The sequence below is a fragment of the Salvelinus namaycush genome, chromosome 37 (genome assembly GCF_016432855.1).
Source record: "Salvelinus namaycush isolate Seneca chromosome 37, SaNama_1.0, whole genome shotgun sequence".
NCBI classification, from domain to species: domain Eukaryota; kingdom Metazoa; phylum Chordata; class Actinopteri; order Salmoniformes; family Salmonidae; genus Salvelinus; species Salvelinus namaycush.
The window spans coordinates 31,134,343-31,155,748 of NC_052343.1; the positions used below are offsets into that span (position 1 = coordinate 31,134,343).

At 46.0% G+C, this 21,406-nt stretch overlaps 1 protein-coding gene across 1 annotated transcript in view; it reads left to right on the plus strand.

Moving 5' to 3' along the window:
- LOC120031455 (sodium bicarbonate cotransporter 3-like) overlaps positions 1–21,406 on the plus strand; it is an 86,102-nt gene that overhangs the window by 32,907 nt on the left and 31,789 nt on the right. Inside the window, exons 3-11 of the mRNA XM_038977220.1 lie at positions 6,301–6,444; positions 6,629–6,767; positions 6,866–7,026; positions 7,173–7,361; positions 15,639–15,748; positions 19,078–19,235; positions 19,413–19,500; positions 19,632–19,778; positions 19,948–20,048. Coding sequence (XP_038833148.1) covers positions 6,301–6,444; positions 6,629–6,767; positions 6,866–7,026; positions 7,173–7,361; positions 15,639–15,748; positions 19,078–19,235; positions 19,413–19,500; positions 19,632–19,778; positions 19,948–20,048 — 1,237 coding nt within the window. The remainder of the gene's footprint in view (positions 1–6,300; positions 6,445–6,628; positions 6,768–6,865; positions 7,027–7,172; positions 7,362–15,638; positions 15,749–19,077; positions 19,236–19,412; positions 19,501–19,631; positions 19,779–19,947; positions 20,049–21,406) is intronic.

Genomic DNA, 21,406 nt, shown 5'->3' on the forward strand with positions numbered 1-21,406 from the left:
TGCTACTGTAGGCTGTATCGTAGAACACCACACAGTGGCTGCTACTGTATCGTAGACACCACACAGTGGCTGCTACTGTATCGTAGACACCACACAGTGGCTGCTACTGTAGGCTGTATCGTAGACACCACACAGTGGCTGCTACTGTAGGCTGTATCGTAGACACCACACAGTGGCTGCTACTGTATCGTAGACACCACACAGTGGCTGCTACTGTAGGCTGTATCGTAGAACACCACACAGTGGCTGCTACTGTATCGTAGACACCACACAGTGGCTGCTACTGTAGGCTGTATCGTAGAATACCACACAGTGGCTGCTACTGTAGGCTGTATCGTAGAACACCACACAGTGGCTGCTGCTGTATCGTAGACACCACACAGTGGCTGCTACTGTAGGCTGTATCGTAGACACCACACAGTGGCTGCTGCTGTATCGTAGACACCACACAGTGGCTGCTACTGTAGGCTGTATCGTAGACACCACACAGTGGCTGCTGCTGTATCGTAGACACCACACAGTGGCTGCTACTGTAGGCTGTATCGTAGACACCACACAGTGGCTGCTGCTGTATCGTAGACACCACACAGTGGCTGCTACTGTAGGCTGTATCGTAGACACCACACAGTGGCTGCTACTGTAGGCTGTATCGTAGACACCACACAGTGGCTGCTACTGTAGGCTGTATCGTAGACACCACACAGTGGCTGCTACTGTATCGTAGAACACCACACAGTGGCTGCTACTGTAGGCTGTATCGTAGAACACCACACAGTGGCTGCTGCTGTATCGTAGAACACCACACAGTGGCTGCTACTGTAGGCTGTATCGTAGACACCACACAGTGGCTGCTACTGTATCGTAGACACCACACAGTGGCTGCTACTGTAGGCTGTATCGTAGAACACCACACAGTGGCTGCTACTGTAGGCTGTATCGTAGACACCACACAGTGGCTGCTACTGTAGGCTATCGTAGAACACCACACAGTGGCTGCTACTGTATCGTAGACACCACACAGTGGCTGCTGCTGTATCGTAGAAACACCACACAGTGGCTGCTGCTGTATCGTAGACACCACACAGTGGCTGCTACTGTAGGCTGTATCATAGACACCACACAGTGGCTGCTACTGTAGGCTGTATCGTAGAACACCACACAGTGGCTGCTACTGTAGGCTGTATCGTAGAACACCACACAGTGGCTGCTGCTGTATCGTAGACACCACACAGTGGCTGCTACTGTAGGCTGTATCATAGACACCACACAGTGGCTGCTACTGTAGGCTGTATCGTAGAACACCACACAGTGGCTGCTGCTGTATCGTAGACACCACACAGTGGCTGCTACTGTAGGCTGTATCATAGACACCACACAGTGGCTGCTACTGTAGGCTATCGTAGAACACCACACAGTGGCTGCTACTGTAGGCTGTATCAGACACCACACAGTGGCTGCTACTGTAGGCTGTATCGTAGAACACCACACAGTGGCTGCTACTGTATCGTAGACACCACACAGTGGCTGCTACTGTATCGTAGACACCACACAGTGGCTGCTACTGTATCGTAGACACCACACAGTGGCTGCTGCTGTATCGTAGACACCACACAGTGGCTGCTACTGTAGGCTGTATCGTAGAACACCACACAGTGGCTGCTACTGTAGGCTGTATCGTAGAACACCACACAGTGGCTGCTACTGTATCGTAGACACCACACAGTGGCTGCTGCTGTAGGCTGTATCGTAGACACCACACAGTGGCTGCTACTGTAGGCTGTATCGTAGACACCACACAGTGGCTGCTACTGTAGGCTGTATCGTAGAACACCACACAGTGGCTGCTACTGTAGGCTGTATCGTAGACACCACACAGTGGCTGCTACTGTAGGCTGTATCGTAGACACCACACAGTGGCTGCTACTGTAGGCTGTATCGTAGAACACCACACAGTGGCTGCTACTGTAGGCTGTATCATAGACACCACACGTGGATGCTACTGTAGGCTGTATCATAAAACACCACGCGGTGGCTGTATCGTAAAACACCACGCGGTGGCTGTATCGTAAAACACCACGCGGTGGCTGTATCGTAAAACACCACGCGGTGGCTGTATCGTAAAACACCACACGGTGGCTGTATCGTAAAACACCACGCGGTGGCTGTATCGTAAAACACCACACCACGCGGTGGCTGTATCGTAAAACACCACGCGGTGGCTGTATCGTAAAACACCACGCGGTGGCTGTATCGTAAAACACCACGCGGTGGCTGTATCGTAAAACACCACGCGGTGGCTGTATCGTAAAACACCACGCGGTGGCTGTATCGTAAAACACCACGCGGTGGCTGTATCGTAAAACACCACGCGGTGGCTGTATCGTAAAACACCACGCGGTGGCTGTATCGTAAAACACCACACGGTGGCTGTATCGTAAAACACCACACGGTGGCTGTATCGTAAAACACCACGCGGTGGCTGCTACTGTAGGCTGTATCATGGAACATCTATTTCAAAAGCTAAAAAAAGCTTCTATGTAAAAATGTTAAGAGATGCATTTTCCCCATAATGCTAGGGCACTGTGACGATGGTCCTATGTACTCTGTCACAAATCTAAAACCTTTGATAAAGCACCAGACATGGTTTATGAGAAGGACATTTATTTATTGATGATAATGTGGGGCAGCGATGTTCTTTTTGTTGGTCGATCATCCATGAACGAGAAGTAACAAGCGGTTTGAGTTGTCTCCCGATGTTTAATATAGGCTCTTTCTGGTCATACATTTGGTGATACCAAGTTCTAGATACAATGTGATATTGTTTACTAATTAAAACGTGAAGGTAGATGGTCAGAAATGTGTATGATTACCTTGTATGTCCTCGTTTTGAAGAGGGTTCTGTTCATAGTTAATGAATGGTACGGGTGGCGCGGTAGGAGCTTAAACCCGGGGACGTACGTTTTTATATCCCAGATAGTATTTATGCTATGAAGCTGTGTTTCCCAGCCCTGGTCCTCCAGGACCCCCAACAGTAAACGTTGTAACCCTGGACAAACGCCTCATTCAGCTCATTGAGGGCGTGATGATTTAGTTGATTCAGGTGTGCTTGTCCGGGGTTACAATAAGAGTGTACTGTTGGGGGTACTGGAGGACCGGGGTTGGCAAACACTGCTCTAAAGCATGGGTTTAGCATAGCTACTGAGGTGTGCTGGTGTATGTATGGTACTGTATTTAATGTGCTTTGAATGTCAATTGACCAGATATGTGTAAGGGTTTCCCGTTTTAGTTGCATCATGGGTATTGCTATTGTGATACAAGCTGTATCACAACTGGCCGTGATTGGGAGTCCCATAGGGTGGTGCACAATTGGCCCAGCATCGTCCGGGTTTGGCCGGGGTAGGCCGTCATTGTAAATAAGAATTTGTTCTTAACTGACTTGCCTAGTTAAATAAAGGTTACACATAAGAAGCCTGTCCTCTCATTGTGGGACAGGACAGGGAACAGGTCAGCATGCTGCTGGGGTTTGTTTGAAGAACTCTATTTGATCCAGTTTATTGTTTTATAAATACTTGTACATTTCATCGGCTGTTATTATCTTCACTTGCAAATAAAAAGTGTCACTCTGGGCAAGAAATAATGTTCTGCCTTGATGCCTTCTCACTGTAGAATCCTACCGCCAGGTCTCACAGCCACTCTGGTAGGACTACATTATGATCGAATGGCCACGGTAGCCTACTTGGCCACGGTTAAAACTAACTTAAAGCGGGTACAGCCTCAGGGTTCACAGTAAACGCAAAACGGTCACGTTTGTGCTCAGCATAACTGAAATTTGCTCAGTGCCGGAAATAATTTGAGGAAGGGAACATTGATCATGAGCCTGCCTAAGAGCCTTGTCTCACAGGTCAGACGATTGTTTCTGAAAGCCTGGAAATAGTGAGGTTTGGTCCCTAACTACTGGTTGTCTATAGTGGGAGGTAACAGGTGTTGACGTCAAACTGTATTGGTCACGTGCTACGTAGACCAGGTTTAGACTAAAAGTGAAATGTTTAATTACATGACCTTCCTAACCACACAGAGAGAAAATAATAATAGAAAAGTAAAATACGTAATAATAAATCCACAATGAGTAACGATAACTTGTCTATATTCAAGGGGCCCCAGTTGTGAGTAGATATGCACGGGTACGAGGTAGGCCTACATAGTAATTGATGTGCACTGTGTCTCAGTGGAGACCTTGGCAGCCTGCAGGAGACCTGACCCCAGCCAGCGGCAGTGTTATGGAGACAATTGTTTATCTACTGGCTGTGTGCGTGTGTGGCCCAGGGACTCCTCCTACTGCGCAGAACATTACAGCTGACAACCCAGAGGTGCTAATGGAAACCACAGAGGACAACCTCTGACCTGAATGTTATTTATTCCTAGGAACGCCCAGAGATACAATAAAGATGTTAGCTCGAAGCCTGGAACAATAATGATTTTAGTTATATTATTAGGGTTGTTGTGTGTCTCTGTCATCCATGTAAATGGAAGGAACTAAGTACTTTTAGACAGGAAACCCTGCAGGGGTATCAGCTGAGTGTCACAGACCTTTTTCAGCTGATCCAGACACCAGAGAGGAACTGGGGGGATTAGGTAGTGTTTCTCTCCAGACACCAGAGAGGAACTCGGGGGATTAGGTAGTGTTTCTCTCCAGACACCAGAGAGGAACTGGGGGGATTAGGTAGTGTTTCTCTCCAGACACCAGAGAGGAACTGGGGGGATTAGGTAGTGTTTCTCTCCAGACACCAGAGAGGAACTCGGGGGATTAGGTAGTGTTTCTCTCCAGACACCAGAGAGGAACTCGGGGGATTAGGTAGTGTTTCTCTCCAGACACCAGAGAGGAACTGGGGGGATTAGGTAGTGTTTCTCTCCAGACACCAGAGAGGAACTGGGGGGATTAGGTAGTGTTTCTCTCCAGACACCAGAGAGGAACTGGGGGGATTAGGTAGTGTTTCTCTCCAGACACCAGAGAGGAACTCGGGGGATTAGGTAGTGTTTCTCTCCAGATACCAGAGAGGAACTCGGGGGATTAGGTAGTGTTTCTCTCCAGATACCAGAGAGGAACTCGGGGGATTAGGTAGTGTTTCTCTCCAGACACCAGAGAGGAACTGGGGGGATTAGGTAGTGTTTCTCTCCAGATACCAGAGAGGAACTGGGGGGATTAGGTAGTGTTTCTCTCCAGACACCAGAGAGGAACTGGGGGGATTAGGTAGTGTTTCTCTCCAGACACCAGAGAGGAACTGGGGGGATTAGGTAGTGTTTCTCTCCAGATACCAGAGAGGAACTGGGGGGATTAGGTAGTGTTTCTCTCCAGACACCAGAGAGGAACTGGGGGGGATTAGGTAGTGTTTCTCTCTATGCTATGCTTCCCATGCTAGGCTCACAGCTCACCTTGCGTGGCACCCACAGCATGGGACACTTCATTTAGGGAGGTCACAACTTAAGTCTTCAGAGATTTATTACTGCTAAAAACTCCCCATGGCTCATAATAGGGAAAGCATTTGAAGACACAGGCCCCCACTCACAAATACTATGTTTTTAGTGTGATTTTTCTTTTATATATATATATTTTTTTATTTTTTTATTTTTTTTCCCCCCCATAGCTTAGTGGGCTATGACATATTACATGTGACAGGGGTGTGATGAAGACCCACCATGCTGTAGTCCTCACCTCCCTCCTGGTCCATTTATCTGCTCTGTCCAGACTGACGTCAGTAGTATGCCATCCAGAACGGTTTAACAGTCCCAGGTCTCAAAAGATAAAGTGTGTTTATAAGCACAAAGGGCAGGCTACATGTCCTTCTCCTTTTTTAGCCTTCTCTCCTTTCCCCATGTCCTGACAACGAGTAGAGAGCAGCGGGTCTTAGGCAGTGACGTCCTTTCTATCCATTCTTAGCTGCTGGCAGAATGGCACGTAACTCGTCCATTCATTTAACACTTCAGGTATGGCCACTTGACACGCCAGAAATTGAGAGGAGGGTAAGAGGGAAGGTTTACCATTGTGTGTGACGTACGTAAACAACAGACAGGAAGGCGTGTGTGTGTGTGGGGGGGGGGGCACAGTCTGTGATGGTAACTCAAGGGTGGCTGCAGTGTATGAAAACAACTGCATTTGTCTCTTGCCATTTTGGGCCTGTAAAGAAAGGGGATCTAAAGATTGTAGAATGCTGAAATCAGTGTATATACCCAGCCCAACTGCAGATAAGACTATTATACATGGTAGACCGTGATTGACCATGCCTCTCTCTACCTTGTTCCCAGGTCACAGAGCGGTCTATGTGGGCGTCCATGTTCCTCTGGGCAGAGAGACCAAACGAAGGCACCACCGCCACCGCGGCCACAGACACCACCGCAAGAGGAGAGACCGCTCGGACCGTGAAGATGGACGAGAGTCTCCTTCCTATGGTAGCTAAGACCAGTTCACTCTCCAACGTCTGCTTCATTCACTGTCCTCAGATCAGCTCTATTGCCATATCTCCATTCTCCAGCCGTGTTTCCTATACCAAGCCTTTTACTGTCCTTATTCCACTAATATTCCCCTTGGTTGTACTACATTACCCATCTTCCACCTGTACCCCCTGTGTTTCAGACACCCCGTCCCAGCGGGTCCATTTCATCCTGGGGACAGAGGATGATGATGAAGAGCACATGCCCCACGACCTGTTCACTGAGCTGGACGAGCTGTTCTTCCGGGACGGACACGTCTACGAGTGGAGGGAGACAGCCAGGCACGACGCACACCCTTCCTCACTACTCCTAGTGGATGTTTCCTCATCCAACCACATCAACAGCTCCTTTAATCTGATGTGTGTGTGTGTGTGTGTAGGTGGTTAAAGTTTGAGGAAGACGTGGAGGATGGAGGGGAGCGTTGGAGTAAGCCCTATGTAGCCACGCTGTCTCTACACAGCCTCTTCGAGCTCCGCAGCTGCATCCTCAACGGCACTGTCATGTTGGACATGAGAGCTAACACTATTGAGGAGATCGCAGGTGAGTGTGTATGTATGTTTCTGCAGACATTATACTGTGTGTGTGTGTGTGTCTGAAAGTTGAATGTGTTGAATAAAGCATGTAACTGTTGAATAAAGCATGTAACTGTTGAATAAAGCATGCGGTCTACCCTGTACCCCCCATAGACATGGTGATAGACAGCATGGTGGCGTCAGCTCAGCTGGAGGAGGGGTTGAGGCAGAAGGTGAGGGAGGCCATGTTGAAGAGACACCACCACCAGAACGAGAAGAAGCTCAGCAACCGCATCCCTCTGGTGCGCTCCTTCGCTGACATCGGCAAGAAACAATCTGACCCACACCTGCTTGAGAGAAACGGTGAGGGCCCTCGCTGCACCTCTCCTTTTTCCTCTTCTGCTCTTTATCCCCTCATTTCAGCTCTTCTATAAAATAATGGTTTATTTACACCCTTTTTTACTGCAGTTTAGCCGTGTTTTGACAGATTGAATGTACAGTGGGGCAAAAAAAGTATTTAGTCAGCCACCAATTGTGCAAGGCCTGTAATTTTCATCATAAGTACACTTCAACTATGACAGACAAAATGAGGGGGAAAAATCCAGAAAATCACATTGTAGGATTTTTAATGAATTTATTTGCAAATTATGGTGGAAAATAAGTATTTGGTCAATAACAAAAGTTTATCTCAATACTTTGTTATATACCCTTTGTTGGCAATGACAGAGGTCAAACGTTTTCTGTAAGTCTTCACAAGGTTTTCACACACTGTTGCTGGTATTTTGGCCCATTCCTCCATGCAGATCTCCTCTAGAGCAGTGATGTTTTGGGGCTGTTGCTGGGCAACACGGACTTTCAACTCCCTCCAAAGATTTTCTATGGGGTTGAGATCTGGAGACTGGCTAGGCCACTCCAGGACCTAGAAATGCTTCTTACGAAGCCACTCCTTCGTTGCCCGGGTGGTGTGTTTGGGATCATTGTCATGCTGAAAGACCCAGCCACGTTTCATCTTCAATGCCCTTGCTGATGGAAGGAGGTTTTCACTCAAAATCTCACGATACATGGCCCCATTCATTCTTTCCTTTACACGGATCAGTCGTCCTGGTCCCTTTGCAGAAAAACAGCCCCAAAGCATGATGTTTCCACCCCCATGCTTCACAGTAGGTATGGTGTTCTTTGGATGCAACTCAGCATTCTTTGTCCTCCAAACACGACGAGTTGAGTTTTTACCAAAAAGTTATATTTTGGTTTCATCTGACCATATGACATTCTCACAATCTTCTTCTGGATCATCCAAATGCTCTCTAGCAAACTTCAGATGGGCCTAGACATGTACTGGCTTAAGCAGGGGGACACGTCTGGCACTGCAGGATTTGAGTCCCTGGCGGCGTAGTGTGTTACTGATGGTAGGCTTTGTTACTTTGGTCCCAGCTCTCTGCAGGTCATTCACTAGGTCCCCCCGTGTGGTTCTGGGATTTTTGCTCACCGTTCTTGTGATCATTTTGACCCCACGGGGTGAGATCTTGCGTGGAGCCCCAGATCGAGGGAGATCAGTGGTCTTGTATGTCTTCCATTTCCTAATAATTGCTCCCACAGTTGATTTCTTCAAACCAAGCTGCTTATCTATTGCAGATTCAGTCTTCCCAGCCCGGTGCAGGTCTACAATTTTGTTTCTGGTGTCCTTTGACAGTTCTTTGGTCTTGGCCATAGTGGAGTTTGGAGTGTGACTGTTTGAGGTTGTGGACAGGTGTCTTTTATACTGATAACAAGTTCAAACAGGTGCCATTAATACAGGTAACGAGTGGAGGACAGAGGAGCCTCTTAAAGAAGAAGTTACAGGTCTGTGAGAGCCAGAAATCTTGCTTGTTTGTAGGTGACTACAATAATTCCACTATAATTTGCAAATAAATTCATTAAAAATCCTACAATGTGATTTTCTGGATTTTTTTTCTCATTTTGTCTGTCATAGTTGAAGTGTACCTATGATGAAAATTACAGGCCTCTCTCATCTTTTTAAGTGGGAGAACTTGCACAATTGGTGGCTGACTAAATACTTTTTTGCCCCACTGTATGTACTATGCACATGTTCTTTTATGAAGTGGGTTGCGTCTTTAAGGAGGTGTCATTTGGCTGAGGTAACTGAGTGACAAGACGATGGGCAAGATCTGATTGGTGCATGGGCCTTTTACTAACATGTGATTTTCCCATCATGACTGTTCTTGAACACTGCAGTGATAAGTCTGAGTTTGTTTTGTGTGCTAGATTGTGTTTTCTCCTGGAAAGATGGTTTTGTGAATAGTTTTTTGTGTTGAACTGTTGTAATAGGCTAATATTTAATAACTTAAAACCAAAGTAAATCTGTGCACATGCCATCATGTAGCAATTAAATCACAGTTGAAGATTATTGGTCAGCTTCCCCCTTGCTTGTGATTGGTCCGTTTGAGTGACCTATAGTATATCCTTATTAAAGTGTGATATAACCTTATTTATTTATTGCGTTTTTGTAACATTGTTGCAAAAGGTTGCTAAACAGTGTTTTGGTGTGTGTTCTGAACATGTTCGCTGCTGTTTGTGGGCAGTTGGCATTATGACAGATGTTAATTGATCTTGACTTAATCTCTCCTGGTTTACTGCGGCTCCATGTACGTTGTGCAAATGTTCCATGTGACATTTTGGGATGTACTGAATATGCCCCTGCTCTTTGTCTTTGACATCCACTAACAAGACACTTCCAAGGCCTGGGCTTTGTAGCATGAAGAGCATCGTTCCCAACACACATTTAGGATTTCTACCCTTCTTGATTTATTTTTCCTCTCCCTCTTTCCTTTTTCCATCCTGTCTTCTCTCCTTTCCCAACTACCCTTGCCCCCTCTATAGGAAGTCTATCCACCTCCGCCCCTCCCTCCTCAAGGGAGTCCAGGGGGTCTCAGTTCCTCAGCCGCTTCCTGCTCAGTGCCAGCACCCCCTCCTCCCCCCTTAGCACCCCCCAGAGCACCCCACCCCTAGCCAGATGCAGATCCTCCACCCCTCCCTGCCTGTCATCCACCCCTCTGACTGACCCAGACCTAGACTCAGAGATTGGCGTGGCAGCTGGTGAGGGTAGGAGCTGGAGTATCCCCAGTGTGGTGGTCCATGCTCCAGATGTGGAGGAACTGAAGCTCCGGTCCTGTCTAGTCAAGGACCACAAGGAGGAGTCTGAGGGTGCAGACCCTGCCCCCACCTCCAGCAGGTTAAATATTATGCAAAAAGCTTGAAACCCTCCCTCCATGCCTTCTTCACCTTACATAATCTGACCCCTCTCGGTCCTTAACATTGTATGTGTCTGTCTGTGTGCGTGATGACTTGTGAAGCACTTAACTTATTATGGCTGGGGGCAGTATTGAGTAGCTTGGATGAATAAGGTGCCCAGAGTAAACTGCCTGCTACTCAGTCCCAGTTGCTAATATATGCATATTATTAGTATATTTGGATAGAAAACACTCTGAAGTTTCTAAAACTGTTTGAATGATGTCTGTGAGTATAACGGAACTCGTATGGCAGGCAGAAACCTGAGAAAAAATCCAACCAGGAAGTGGGAAATCTGAGGTTGGTCGTTTTTCAACACATTCCCTATTGAAGATACAGTGGGATATTGGTCATGTTGCCCTTCCTAAGGCTTCCACTAGATGTCAACAGTCTTTAGAACCTTGTTTGATGCTTCTACTGTGAAGGGGGGCCGAATGAGAGGGGATTGAGTAAGGTCTGCCATGAGCTGACCATGCGCGTTCACGTGAGAGTTAGCTTGCGTTCCATTGCATTTCTGAAGACAAAGGAATTCTCCGGTTGGAACATTATTGAAGATTTATGTTAACATCCTAAAGATTGATTCTATACTTCGTTTGACATGTTTCTACGGACTGTAACGGAAATGTTTGACTTTTCGTCTGCTCCTAGTGAACGCGCTTCGTGACTTTTTGGATTTGTTTACCAAACGCGCTAACAAAAGGAGCTATTTGGACCAAAATGATGGACATTATCGAACAAAACAAACATTTATTGTGGAACTGGGATTCCTGGGAGTGCGTTCAGATGAAGATCATCAAAGGTAAGTGAATATTTATAATGTTATTTCTGACTTCACAATATGGCGGATATCTTTATGGCTTGTTTGGGCTCTGAGCGCCGTACTCAGATTATTGCAAGGTTTGCTTTTTCCGTAAAGCTTTTTTGAAATCTGACACAGCGGTTGCATTAAGGAGAAGTTTATCTAAAGTTCTATGCATAACACTTTTATTTTCATCAACATTTATGATGAGTATTTCTGTAAATTGATGTTTTGGAAGCAAAACATTACTGAATGTAACACGCCAATGTAAACTGAGATTTTTGGATATAAATATTAACTTTATCGAAGAAAACATACATGTATTGTGTAACATGAAGTCCCATGAGTGTCATCTGATGAAGATCATCAACGGTTAGTGATTAATTATATCTCTTTCTGATTTTTGTGACTCCTCTTTGGCTGGGAAAATGGCTGTGTTTTTCTGTGACTTGGCTCTGACCTAACATAATCGTTTGTGGTGCTTTCGCTGTAAAGCCTATTTGAAATCGGACACTGTGGTAGGATTAACAAGAAGTGTATCTTTAAAATGGTGTGAAATACTTGTATGTTTGAGGAATTTTAATTATGGGATTTCTGTTTTGAATTTGGTGCCCTGCACTTTAACTGGCTGTTGTCATATCGTCGCAGCCATAAGATTAAAGAGTACATTTCATCAAAATAAAACCAGATGTTTTAGACTTAGTTATAGTGAAACATATCAATTCTGGTCTTCATTTCCACAGTTGGTTGCGAAAGGGCTATATTTTGATTTACTATTAATCTCACCCCCCCCCCCCCCGGCGGTTGCATCACACCTTGAGAAGGTTCCTCTACGTCATCTCAAGGGAGCGGTTCGGTATGAAATACACTCCCTTCTGGATGTGCTTGGTGGTACCACCTCGAGGCTTACTATAAAAACAGGTGACCGCACGCCTTATTTGGCAATGGTCTTGGTAAGTGGAGTGTGCCAAATATATATTTTGCATGACGCTTCCTTGACTAGACTACTGACGTTACACAAAATTCTAAAGGCAGGAAGGCACATTTCCGCATATGACCAAATTCAACGTTTTTGCTTACCGTTTCATGCATCTTTTACGAAGAAAAAAAAACATGTAGGCTATGAGGATTATGCATTTATTTGTAGCTACATCCATCGTTACAAGACATAGATGACAATGGCTCATAGTTCAATGGTTGTGAGTTCTAATCCCACGTGGGGCAGAGATGTGTACAGTTGAAGTCGGAAGTTTACATACACTTAGGTTGGAGTCATTAACTCGTTTTTCAACCACTCCACACATTTCTTATTAACAAACTATAGTTTTGGCAAGTCGGTTAGGACATCTACTTTGTGCATGACGCAAGTAATTTTTCCAACAATTGTTTACACAGATTATTTCACTTATAATTCACTGTACCACAATTCCAGTGGGTCAGAAGTTTACATACACGAAGTTGACTGTGCCTTTAAACAGCTTGGAAAATTCCAGAAAATTATGTCATGGCTTTAGAAGCTTCTGATAGGCTAATTGACTTAGGTTGGAGTCATTAAAACTCGTTTTTCAACCACTCCACACATTTCTTATTAACAAACTATAGTTTTGGCAAGTCGGTTAGGACATCTACTTTGTGCATGACGCAAGTAATTTTTCCAACAATTGTTTACACAGATTATTTCACTTATAATTCACTGTACCACAATTCCAGTGGGTCAGAAGTTTACATACACGAAGTTGACTGTGCCTTTAAACAGCTTGGAAAATTCCAGAAAATTATGTCATGGCTTTAGAAGCTTCTGATAGGCTAATTGACATACTTTGAGTCAATTGGAGGTGTACCTGTGGATGTATTTCAAGGCCTACCTTCAAACTCAGTGCCTCTTTGCTTGACATCATGGGAAAATCAAAAGAAATCAGCCAAGACCTCAGAAAAAAATTTGTAGACCTCCACAAGTCTGGTTCATCCTTGGGAGCAATTTCCAAACGCCTGAAGGTACCACGTTCATCTGTACAAACAATAGTACGCAAGTATAAACACCATGGGACCACGCAGCCATCATACTGCTCAGGAAGGAAGTTAAAGCTTGGTTCTGTCTCCTGGAGATTAACGTACTTTGGTACGAAAAGTGCAAATCAATCCCAGAACAACAGCAATGGACCTTGTGAAGATGCTGGAGGAAACGGGTACAAAATTATGTATATCCACAGTAAAACGAGTCCTATATCGACATAACCTGAAAGGCCGCTCAGCAAGGAAGAAGCCATTGCTCCAAAACCGCCATAAAAAAGCCAGACTCCGGTTTGCAACAGCACATGGGGACAAAGATTGTACTTTTTGGAGAAATGTCCTCTGGTCTGAAGAAACAAAAATAGAACTGTTTGGCAATAATGACCATCGTTATGTTTGGAGGAAAAAGGGGGAGGCTTGCAAGCCGAAGAACACCATCCCAACCGTGAAGCACAGGGGTGGCAGCATCATGTTGTGGGGGTGCTTTGCTGCAGGAGGGACTGGTGCACTTCACAAAATAGATGGCATCATGAGGGAGGAAAATTGTAGCTATATGGAGCAACATCTCAAGACATCAGTCAGGAAGTTAAAGCTTGGTTGCAAATGGGTCTTCCAAATGGACAATGACCCCAAGCTTTCTTCCAAAGTTGTGGCAAAAGGGCTTAAGGACAACAAAGTTGGAGTTGGAGCCCTTTTGGAGTGGCCATCACAAAGCCCTGACCTCAATCCTATAGGAAATGTGTGGACAGAACTGAAAGGCCTGTGCGAGCAAGTAGGCCTACAAACCTGACTCAGTTACAGCAGCTCTGTCAGGAGGAATAGGCCAAAATTTACCCAACTTATTGTGGGAAGCTTGTGGAAGGATACCCAAAACGTTTGACCCAAGTTAAACAATTTTAAAGGTAATGCTACTAAATACTAATTGAGTTTAAATTAAACTTCTGACCCACTGGGAAAGTGATGAAAGAAATAAAAGCTGAAATAAATCCGTCTCTCTACTATTATTCTGACATTTCACATTCTTAAAATAAAATGGTGTTCCTAACTGACCTAAGACAGGGAATTTGTCATTAAATGTCAGGATTTGTGAAAAACTGAGTTTAAATGTATTTGGCTAAGGTGTATGTAAACTTCTGACTTCAACTGTATATAGATGGATGGATGGATAGATGAATAGATAACATTTTTATTTACAATATTCATCCTGTGCCCACACTTATAATTCTGAAAAGTGAACGCATGCCTGTGAGAGGGGTGACCCTGGTAGTAGTTGTAGGTTTTTATACAGTACCCAAGACTATTAATTTGAGTTAATTTGACCAAGAGCTACTGCATGAATACTGCAATGTGGATTGGATTGAATTGAGCTCCTAATCTTCATTATCTAGGTGATGACTCGCTTTTTCCCCCAACACAATACCGCAATAAATGTTAGTCCACATTTCAATGTATTATTATTATTTTTTGCACCACATTGGGGATTTTAATTTACACCGCCAGTGGCAGTAGATGTCAGGAACTTACCACCTTTCCACTGAGAGCTGACTGTCCAGAACCATATTTGCTCGAGATGCACATCATTTTATTATCAGCACGTGCCAGTGGACTTCTGGTGAGAATGCCTTAGTCTTGGGATCAGGTACTACTACGTTTACCCACCCACAAAAATGAATATTTATGAGCAATTTCCCCACTACCCACAACTTCTCACCTGAAAATGTGAACGGTTTGGGCAAAAGCTGAATTTTGAGTTGAGTTACCCTTTTACAAAGTTTGGTAACTGTTTACATTAAGTTGGCCCTGTGTTATTGTAATCAGGCACTATTACCCCCATTAACACGGGCTAATAAATTATATCAGGGTTTAATGTGAGGTGTGCTCAGGATTCACCCCCATATGCACACAGACGCTGCACAGTATTACACAGAGTTCCATAAGTCCTAGTTTCAATTGGCAAGGTTCATAGACCGTAAGATGAGAGGTCAAAATACGTTTTTACAGCAAGAGGCTGAGGCTATGACGTGTGTGTGTGTGTAAATACCAATACGTGAGTGTGTTCTGTTTTTCCCAGCTTTAAATGTGCTGTCTAACTGGACCATGTGGTGTATCTTGGCTGACTGGTTCAGTAAGAAGCAGGGGATTGATGCAGACAGGCAGGGCCCCATTGGAGCACATTCCACCACTAATCTCCCTCTGAAACCTTTCTGTCCAACTCCAGCCTCTGTAGGGTTGGTCCTGTAAACACAGAGGATGTCTTTGGGTGTCTACCTAATTGACCCCCCCCCCCCCCCCCCAAACACTGTTTAGTTATATGACTTTGTTGTGATACGTGGAGTTTCTCACCCAGCATGTACAGAGCAGCTGCATGTCTGAACAAACTCTCAAACTCACGGAGTCACACATACATAGCCCCCGCTCTCCTTCTCAGACACATATAATTGTGTACGTCTACAAATTGTACCAATTCCCCATTCATATCGGCCATACACACAGTTAATTTTTACTGTTCAATTGACCACTGGTTTCTTCTTCCTCCCCTTGGGCAGGCCTCCTGGCATCCCCCCAGTCAGCTCCTGGGAACCTGGAGAACAGTAAACCGAGTGAGAGCCGCATCAACGGAGGAAGCAGAGAGAACAGCACTGTGGATTTCAGCAAGGTAACGTCTCTCCTCCCACTGCCGAGCAGTGTGTAGACCCACGTTCACGAGGACAGACAAGTAGAGCTCTGCTACCCGACCCGGGCCCGACATTATACATTGGGTTAGGCCCGAGTAGGGCCTTTTTTTAATCATTAACTAGGGTACAGGCAGGGCTCGTGTATCACTAAATTGATCACAAACATTTTGAAGCTGAGCCATTCGCTCATGCTCTGCTGTGCAATAGTCATATCTGACAATGATCATAACATGGTGGCAGAAGTGCTTCAACCTCGTCAAATATAAGACAGGAGAGATTATTTCACAGAAAATATTGTTCCTTGAGTTTTGTTAGTGACAAAGTAGCTAACTGCTCTGTCATGTCTCATCATTGAGCAGAGCAGCCCTAGCAAAGCCGCTGCTATGGATACTCACTCAGAGCCGCCATGAGCAGAGTGCATGCAGAGCGAGCTGCGCGCAGGGTGAGATTGACAGAGCAGCTAATGGATTTACTAATGGAGGAAGTTACTTTTGATTTCGGTCAGGGACGGAGCTTTAATTTGGTTGAAGCAATCGGGCCTGGGTAGGACCTGAACGTCACAGCATCGGTAGGGCTCGAGCTTAAAATTCATGCCCATGCAGGGCTCTACAGAGAAGTCAATATGGCAGCCGCTGGCTTCAAAGCCTCTGATTGGCCAATACATAGCATCAGAAATCCAGGGTTTATACAGTGCATTCAATAAGATTTCAGATCCCTTGACTTTTTCCACATTTTGTTATGTTACAACCCTATTCTACAATTATAAAAAAAAAATTTATCCCTCAATCTACACACAATACCCCATAATGACAAAGCAAAAACAGGTTTTTAGAAATAAAATAACTGAAATCACATTTTACATAAGTATTCAGACCCTTTACTCAGTACTTTGTTGAAGCACTTTTGGCATTGATTACAGCCTCAAGTCTTCTCAAGCTGAGAAGATCCTCTCAAGCTCTATTTTCAGGTCTCTCCAGAGATGTTCGATTTGGGTTCAAATCAGGGCTCTGGGTGGGCCACTCCAAGGACATTCAGAGACTTGTCCCGAAGCCACTCCTACATTGTCTTGGCTGTGTGCTTAGGGTCGTTGTCCTCTTGGAAGGTGAACTGTCACCCCAGTTCGAGGTCCCGAGCGCTTTGGAGCAGGTTTTCATCAAAGATTTCTTTCCTTCGATCCCGACTAGTCTCCCAGTCTCTGCCTTTGAAAAACATCCCCACCGCATGATGCTGCCACCACCATGCTTCACCATAGGGGATGGTTCCAGGTTTCTTCCAGACGTAACACTTGGCATTCAGGCCAAAGAGTTCAATCTTGATTTCATCAGACCAGAGAATCTTGTTTCTCTTTGTTTGAGAGTCCTTTAGTTGTCTTTTGGCAAACTCCAAGCGGACTGTCATGCCTTTTACTGAGGAGTGGCTTCTGTCTGGCCACTCTACGATAAAGGCCTGATTGGTGGAGTGCTGCAGACATGGGAGAACCTTCCAGAAGGAAAACCATCTCCACAGAGGAACTCTGTCAGAGTGACCATCGGGTTCTTGGTCACCTCCCTGACCAAGGACCTTTCCCCCCCATTGCTCAGTTTTGGCCGGGCGGCCAGCTCTAGGAAGAGTCTTCCAAACTCCTTCCATTTAAGAATGATGGAGGCCACTGTGTTCTTGTGGACCTTCAATGCTGCAGAAATTATTTGGTACCCTTCTTCAGATCTGTGTCTCAACACAATCCTGTCTCGGAGCTTTACAGACAATTCCTTCCACCTCATTGCTTTGTTTTTGCTCTGACATGCACTGCCAACTGTGGGACCTTATATAGACAGGTGTGTGCCTTACCAAATCATGTCCAATCAATTGAATTTACCACAGGTGGACTCCAATCAAGTTGTAGAAACATTTCAAAGATGAATTTCTAAAAACCTGTTTTCGCTTGGTCATTATGGGGAATTCTGTGTAGATTGAGGTAAATAATGAATTGAACGTGACAAGTGGAAAAAGTCAAGGGGTCAAATATACAATGCATTCGGAAAGTATTCAATCTCATTTGAAATAATACATGGTGGCGCTGGATATTGAACAAAGGGACTGGTTTCCGCTCCTTGGGGGACTGATGGGTATGAGAACAGTGTATTATGAGGATGATGTTATAATAAAAGTGGTGACATCATGGATCCAGATTGGACCCTAGCTGAGTGAGCTGAGTTTATGGTGTGATCTGAATTAAGTTGTGCCCCTGTTTGTCCCGCCCTCAGCAGACTTGCCACTGTAGTTGTGGTTCCCGGGGCGGGGGTGCCAGGAGGCCTGCAGTAAGTTCTCTCTCCTGTCAATCACTGGCCCTGGCCAATCAGTGCTGTTGTGTTGTCCCTGGCTGATCCATGAGACTGTTGTACCGTACCGTGACGTGACTGTACATGACATGTTACCTGCCAGTGCTGTGTGTGACTGCAGTGTTGTGACTGTGTTGATCTGTCTGTAGTGGTCCGACCGTTGTTCAGAGAATCTGATGTTTTGATTATCTTTTTTTGTGCAGCAGTACGGCTGTCAGCAGCACAGATATAGTTACAGCAGCAAACGCACATATTCTATGTGATTTATTATTTATTAGGTGTCCTGTTTGATCAAATCAAATTTATTTATATAGCCCTTCTTACATCAGCTGATATATCAAAGTGCTGTACAAAAACCCAGCCTAAAACCCCAAACAGCAAGCAATGCAGGTGTAGAAGCACGGTGGCTAGGAAAAACTCCCTAGAAAGGCCAAAACCTAGAGAGGAACCAGGCTATGAGGGGTGGCCAGTCCTCTTCTGGCTGTGCCGGGTGGAGATTATAACAGAACATGGCCAAGATGTTCAAATGTTCATGTATTACATGTATTTATTTTTGTCCTCTAACAAAACATATATTTTAGAAATGAGTTGCTCAACTGGACCTTGATAAACTGACTGCAACGTGTTTGAACAGGGCTGTATCAAAAGCCTGCACACCCATCAGCTCTCCAGACTGAGGGTTGACCACATGTGTTTATACGGTTGCCTAACAGAGATTCTACCTTGTGGGTTAAGTGCCTTGCACAACGACAGGAGATGGTAGACTACATGGGATCAGAGTGCAGCCTCCAAGTGTTGATACCACATTTCTGCCCAAAAATATATACTTCTATTTAAACACCACCAATTGTTGGTCATGGGAATTTAGTTTAAAGTCCTGAAATTCAATCTGTCTAAATGTGTATGAACCCTGCATGGCCAATACAATTCAACTTCAGGAACATCCAAGCAGGTATTCTTCCTGTTTAAACCTGTGACCTTCAACCTCCCAGGTGGACATGAACTTCATGAAGAAGATCCCTCCGGGGGCGGAGGCGTCCAACGTGCTGGTGGGAGAGGTGGAATTCCTGGAGCGACCAATCATAGCCTTCATCAGGCTGTCCCCCGCCGTGCTGCTCACTGGTCTCACTGAGGTGCCCGTACCCACCAGGTAACAGTGTGTACATACACTTATCTGAATCGTATGACAGGCATCTAGTTATTTTGACTGTGAAGGAGTTATGGCAATAGATGACAATTTTGGAAAAATATATTGTGTGTTGAGGGGGGTGTGCGGTGGTGTGTGCTTGGATGGACTCTGATTCTATCCTGCTCTCCTATTGGTCAGGTTCCTGTTCCTGCTGCTGGGTCCGTTTGGGAAGGGTCCTCAGTACCACGAGATCGGCCGCTCCATCGCCACACTGATGACAGACGAGGTGAGGAGCACTACAACACAGCTCTGGATTGGTCCAATTTCAACCTTGGCCAATCACCAATTGGTCCCATGCTGGGGCGTCAGAAGCAGCGACATGTCGTTTGAGAGACTGCTGTTGTCGTCCTGTGCCAGGTCTTCCATGATGTAGCGTACAAGGCCAAAGACCGGAACGATCTGCTGTCAGGGATAGATGAGTTTCTTGACCAGGTGACCGTCCTACCCCCAGGAGAGTGGGACCCTACGATACGAATCGAGCCCCCCAAGAGTGTCCCATCTCAGGTGAGGGATCTGGACGATATCAGTTGGCTGCTATTGAACGTGTGAGACATGCTGACGGGTAATATTGTAAGAGAACCGCTGTGGACACGGTGTGTGTACAGTACGGATGGTTAGAATGTTGAGGGCTGTGCAGTAACCTGGCCTGTGGGGGGCTTTTCTCTCTACACAGGACAAGAGGAAGATGCCCTCATTGCCCAACGGCTCTGCCCATAATGAGTCCTTCAAGGAAGACCAGCACCAAGCAGGACCAGAGCTACAGAGGACAGGGAGGTGGGTCTCTCTCACACACTAACACACACAATGGGTTTTCTTTAAGTCCCTTTTGATGAAAAGGAGCTGCCAGACTGAGTGGTCACCTTGGCAGCTCATTATAAAAGCATTATAAACATGAAGAGAGCTGTTCACTAGAGGTCTGGAAAGTCTTTCATGTGTCTGATGTAGAAGCTGAAGAGATCTACTGCAGCCTTTCATCTAGCAGCACTTCACCAGTACTCCACAACCCCACACACACCAGTACTCCACAACCCCACACACACACACACCGTCTACACACCAGTACTCCACAACCCCACACACACACACCGTCTACACACCAGTACTCCACAACCCCACACACACACACCGTCTACACACCAGTACTCCACAACCCCACACACACACACCGTCTACACACCAGTACTCCACAACCCCACACACACACACACCGTCTACACACCAGTACTCCACAACCCCACACACACACACACCGTCTACACACCAGTACTCCACAACCCCACACACACACACCGTCTACACACCAGTACTCCACAACCCCACACACACACACACCGTCTACACACCAGTACTCCACAACCCCACACACACACACCGTCTACACACCAGTACTCCACAACCCCACACACACACACACCGTCTACACACCAGTACTCCACAACCCCACACACACACACCGTCTACACACCAGTACTCCACAACCCCACACACACACACCGTCTACACACCAGTACTCCACAACCCCACACACACACACCGTCTACACACCAGTACTCCACAACCCCACACACACACACCGTCTACACACCAGTACTCCACAACCCCACACACACACACACCGTCTACACACCAGTACTCCACAACCCCACACACACACACCGTCTACACACCAGTACTCCACAACCCCACACACACACACCGTCTACACACCAGTACTCCACAACCCCACACACACACACCGTCTACACACCAGTACTCCACAACCCCACACACACACACACCGTCTACACACCAGTACTCCACAACCCCACACACACACACCGTCTACACACCAGTACTCCACAACCCCACACACACACACCGTCTACACACCAGTACTCCACAACCCCACACACACACACACCGTCTACACACCAGTACTCCACAACCCCACACACACACACCGTCTACACACCAGTACTCCACAACCCCACACACACACACCGTCTACACACCAGTACTCCACAACCCCACACACACACACCGTCTACACACCAGTACTCCACAACCCCACACACACACACCGTCTACACACCAGTACTCCACAACCCCACACACACACACCGTCTACACACCAGTACTCCACAACCCCACAC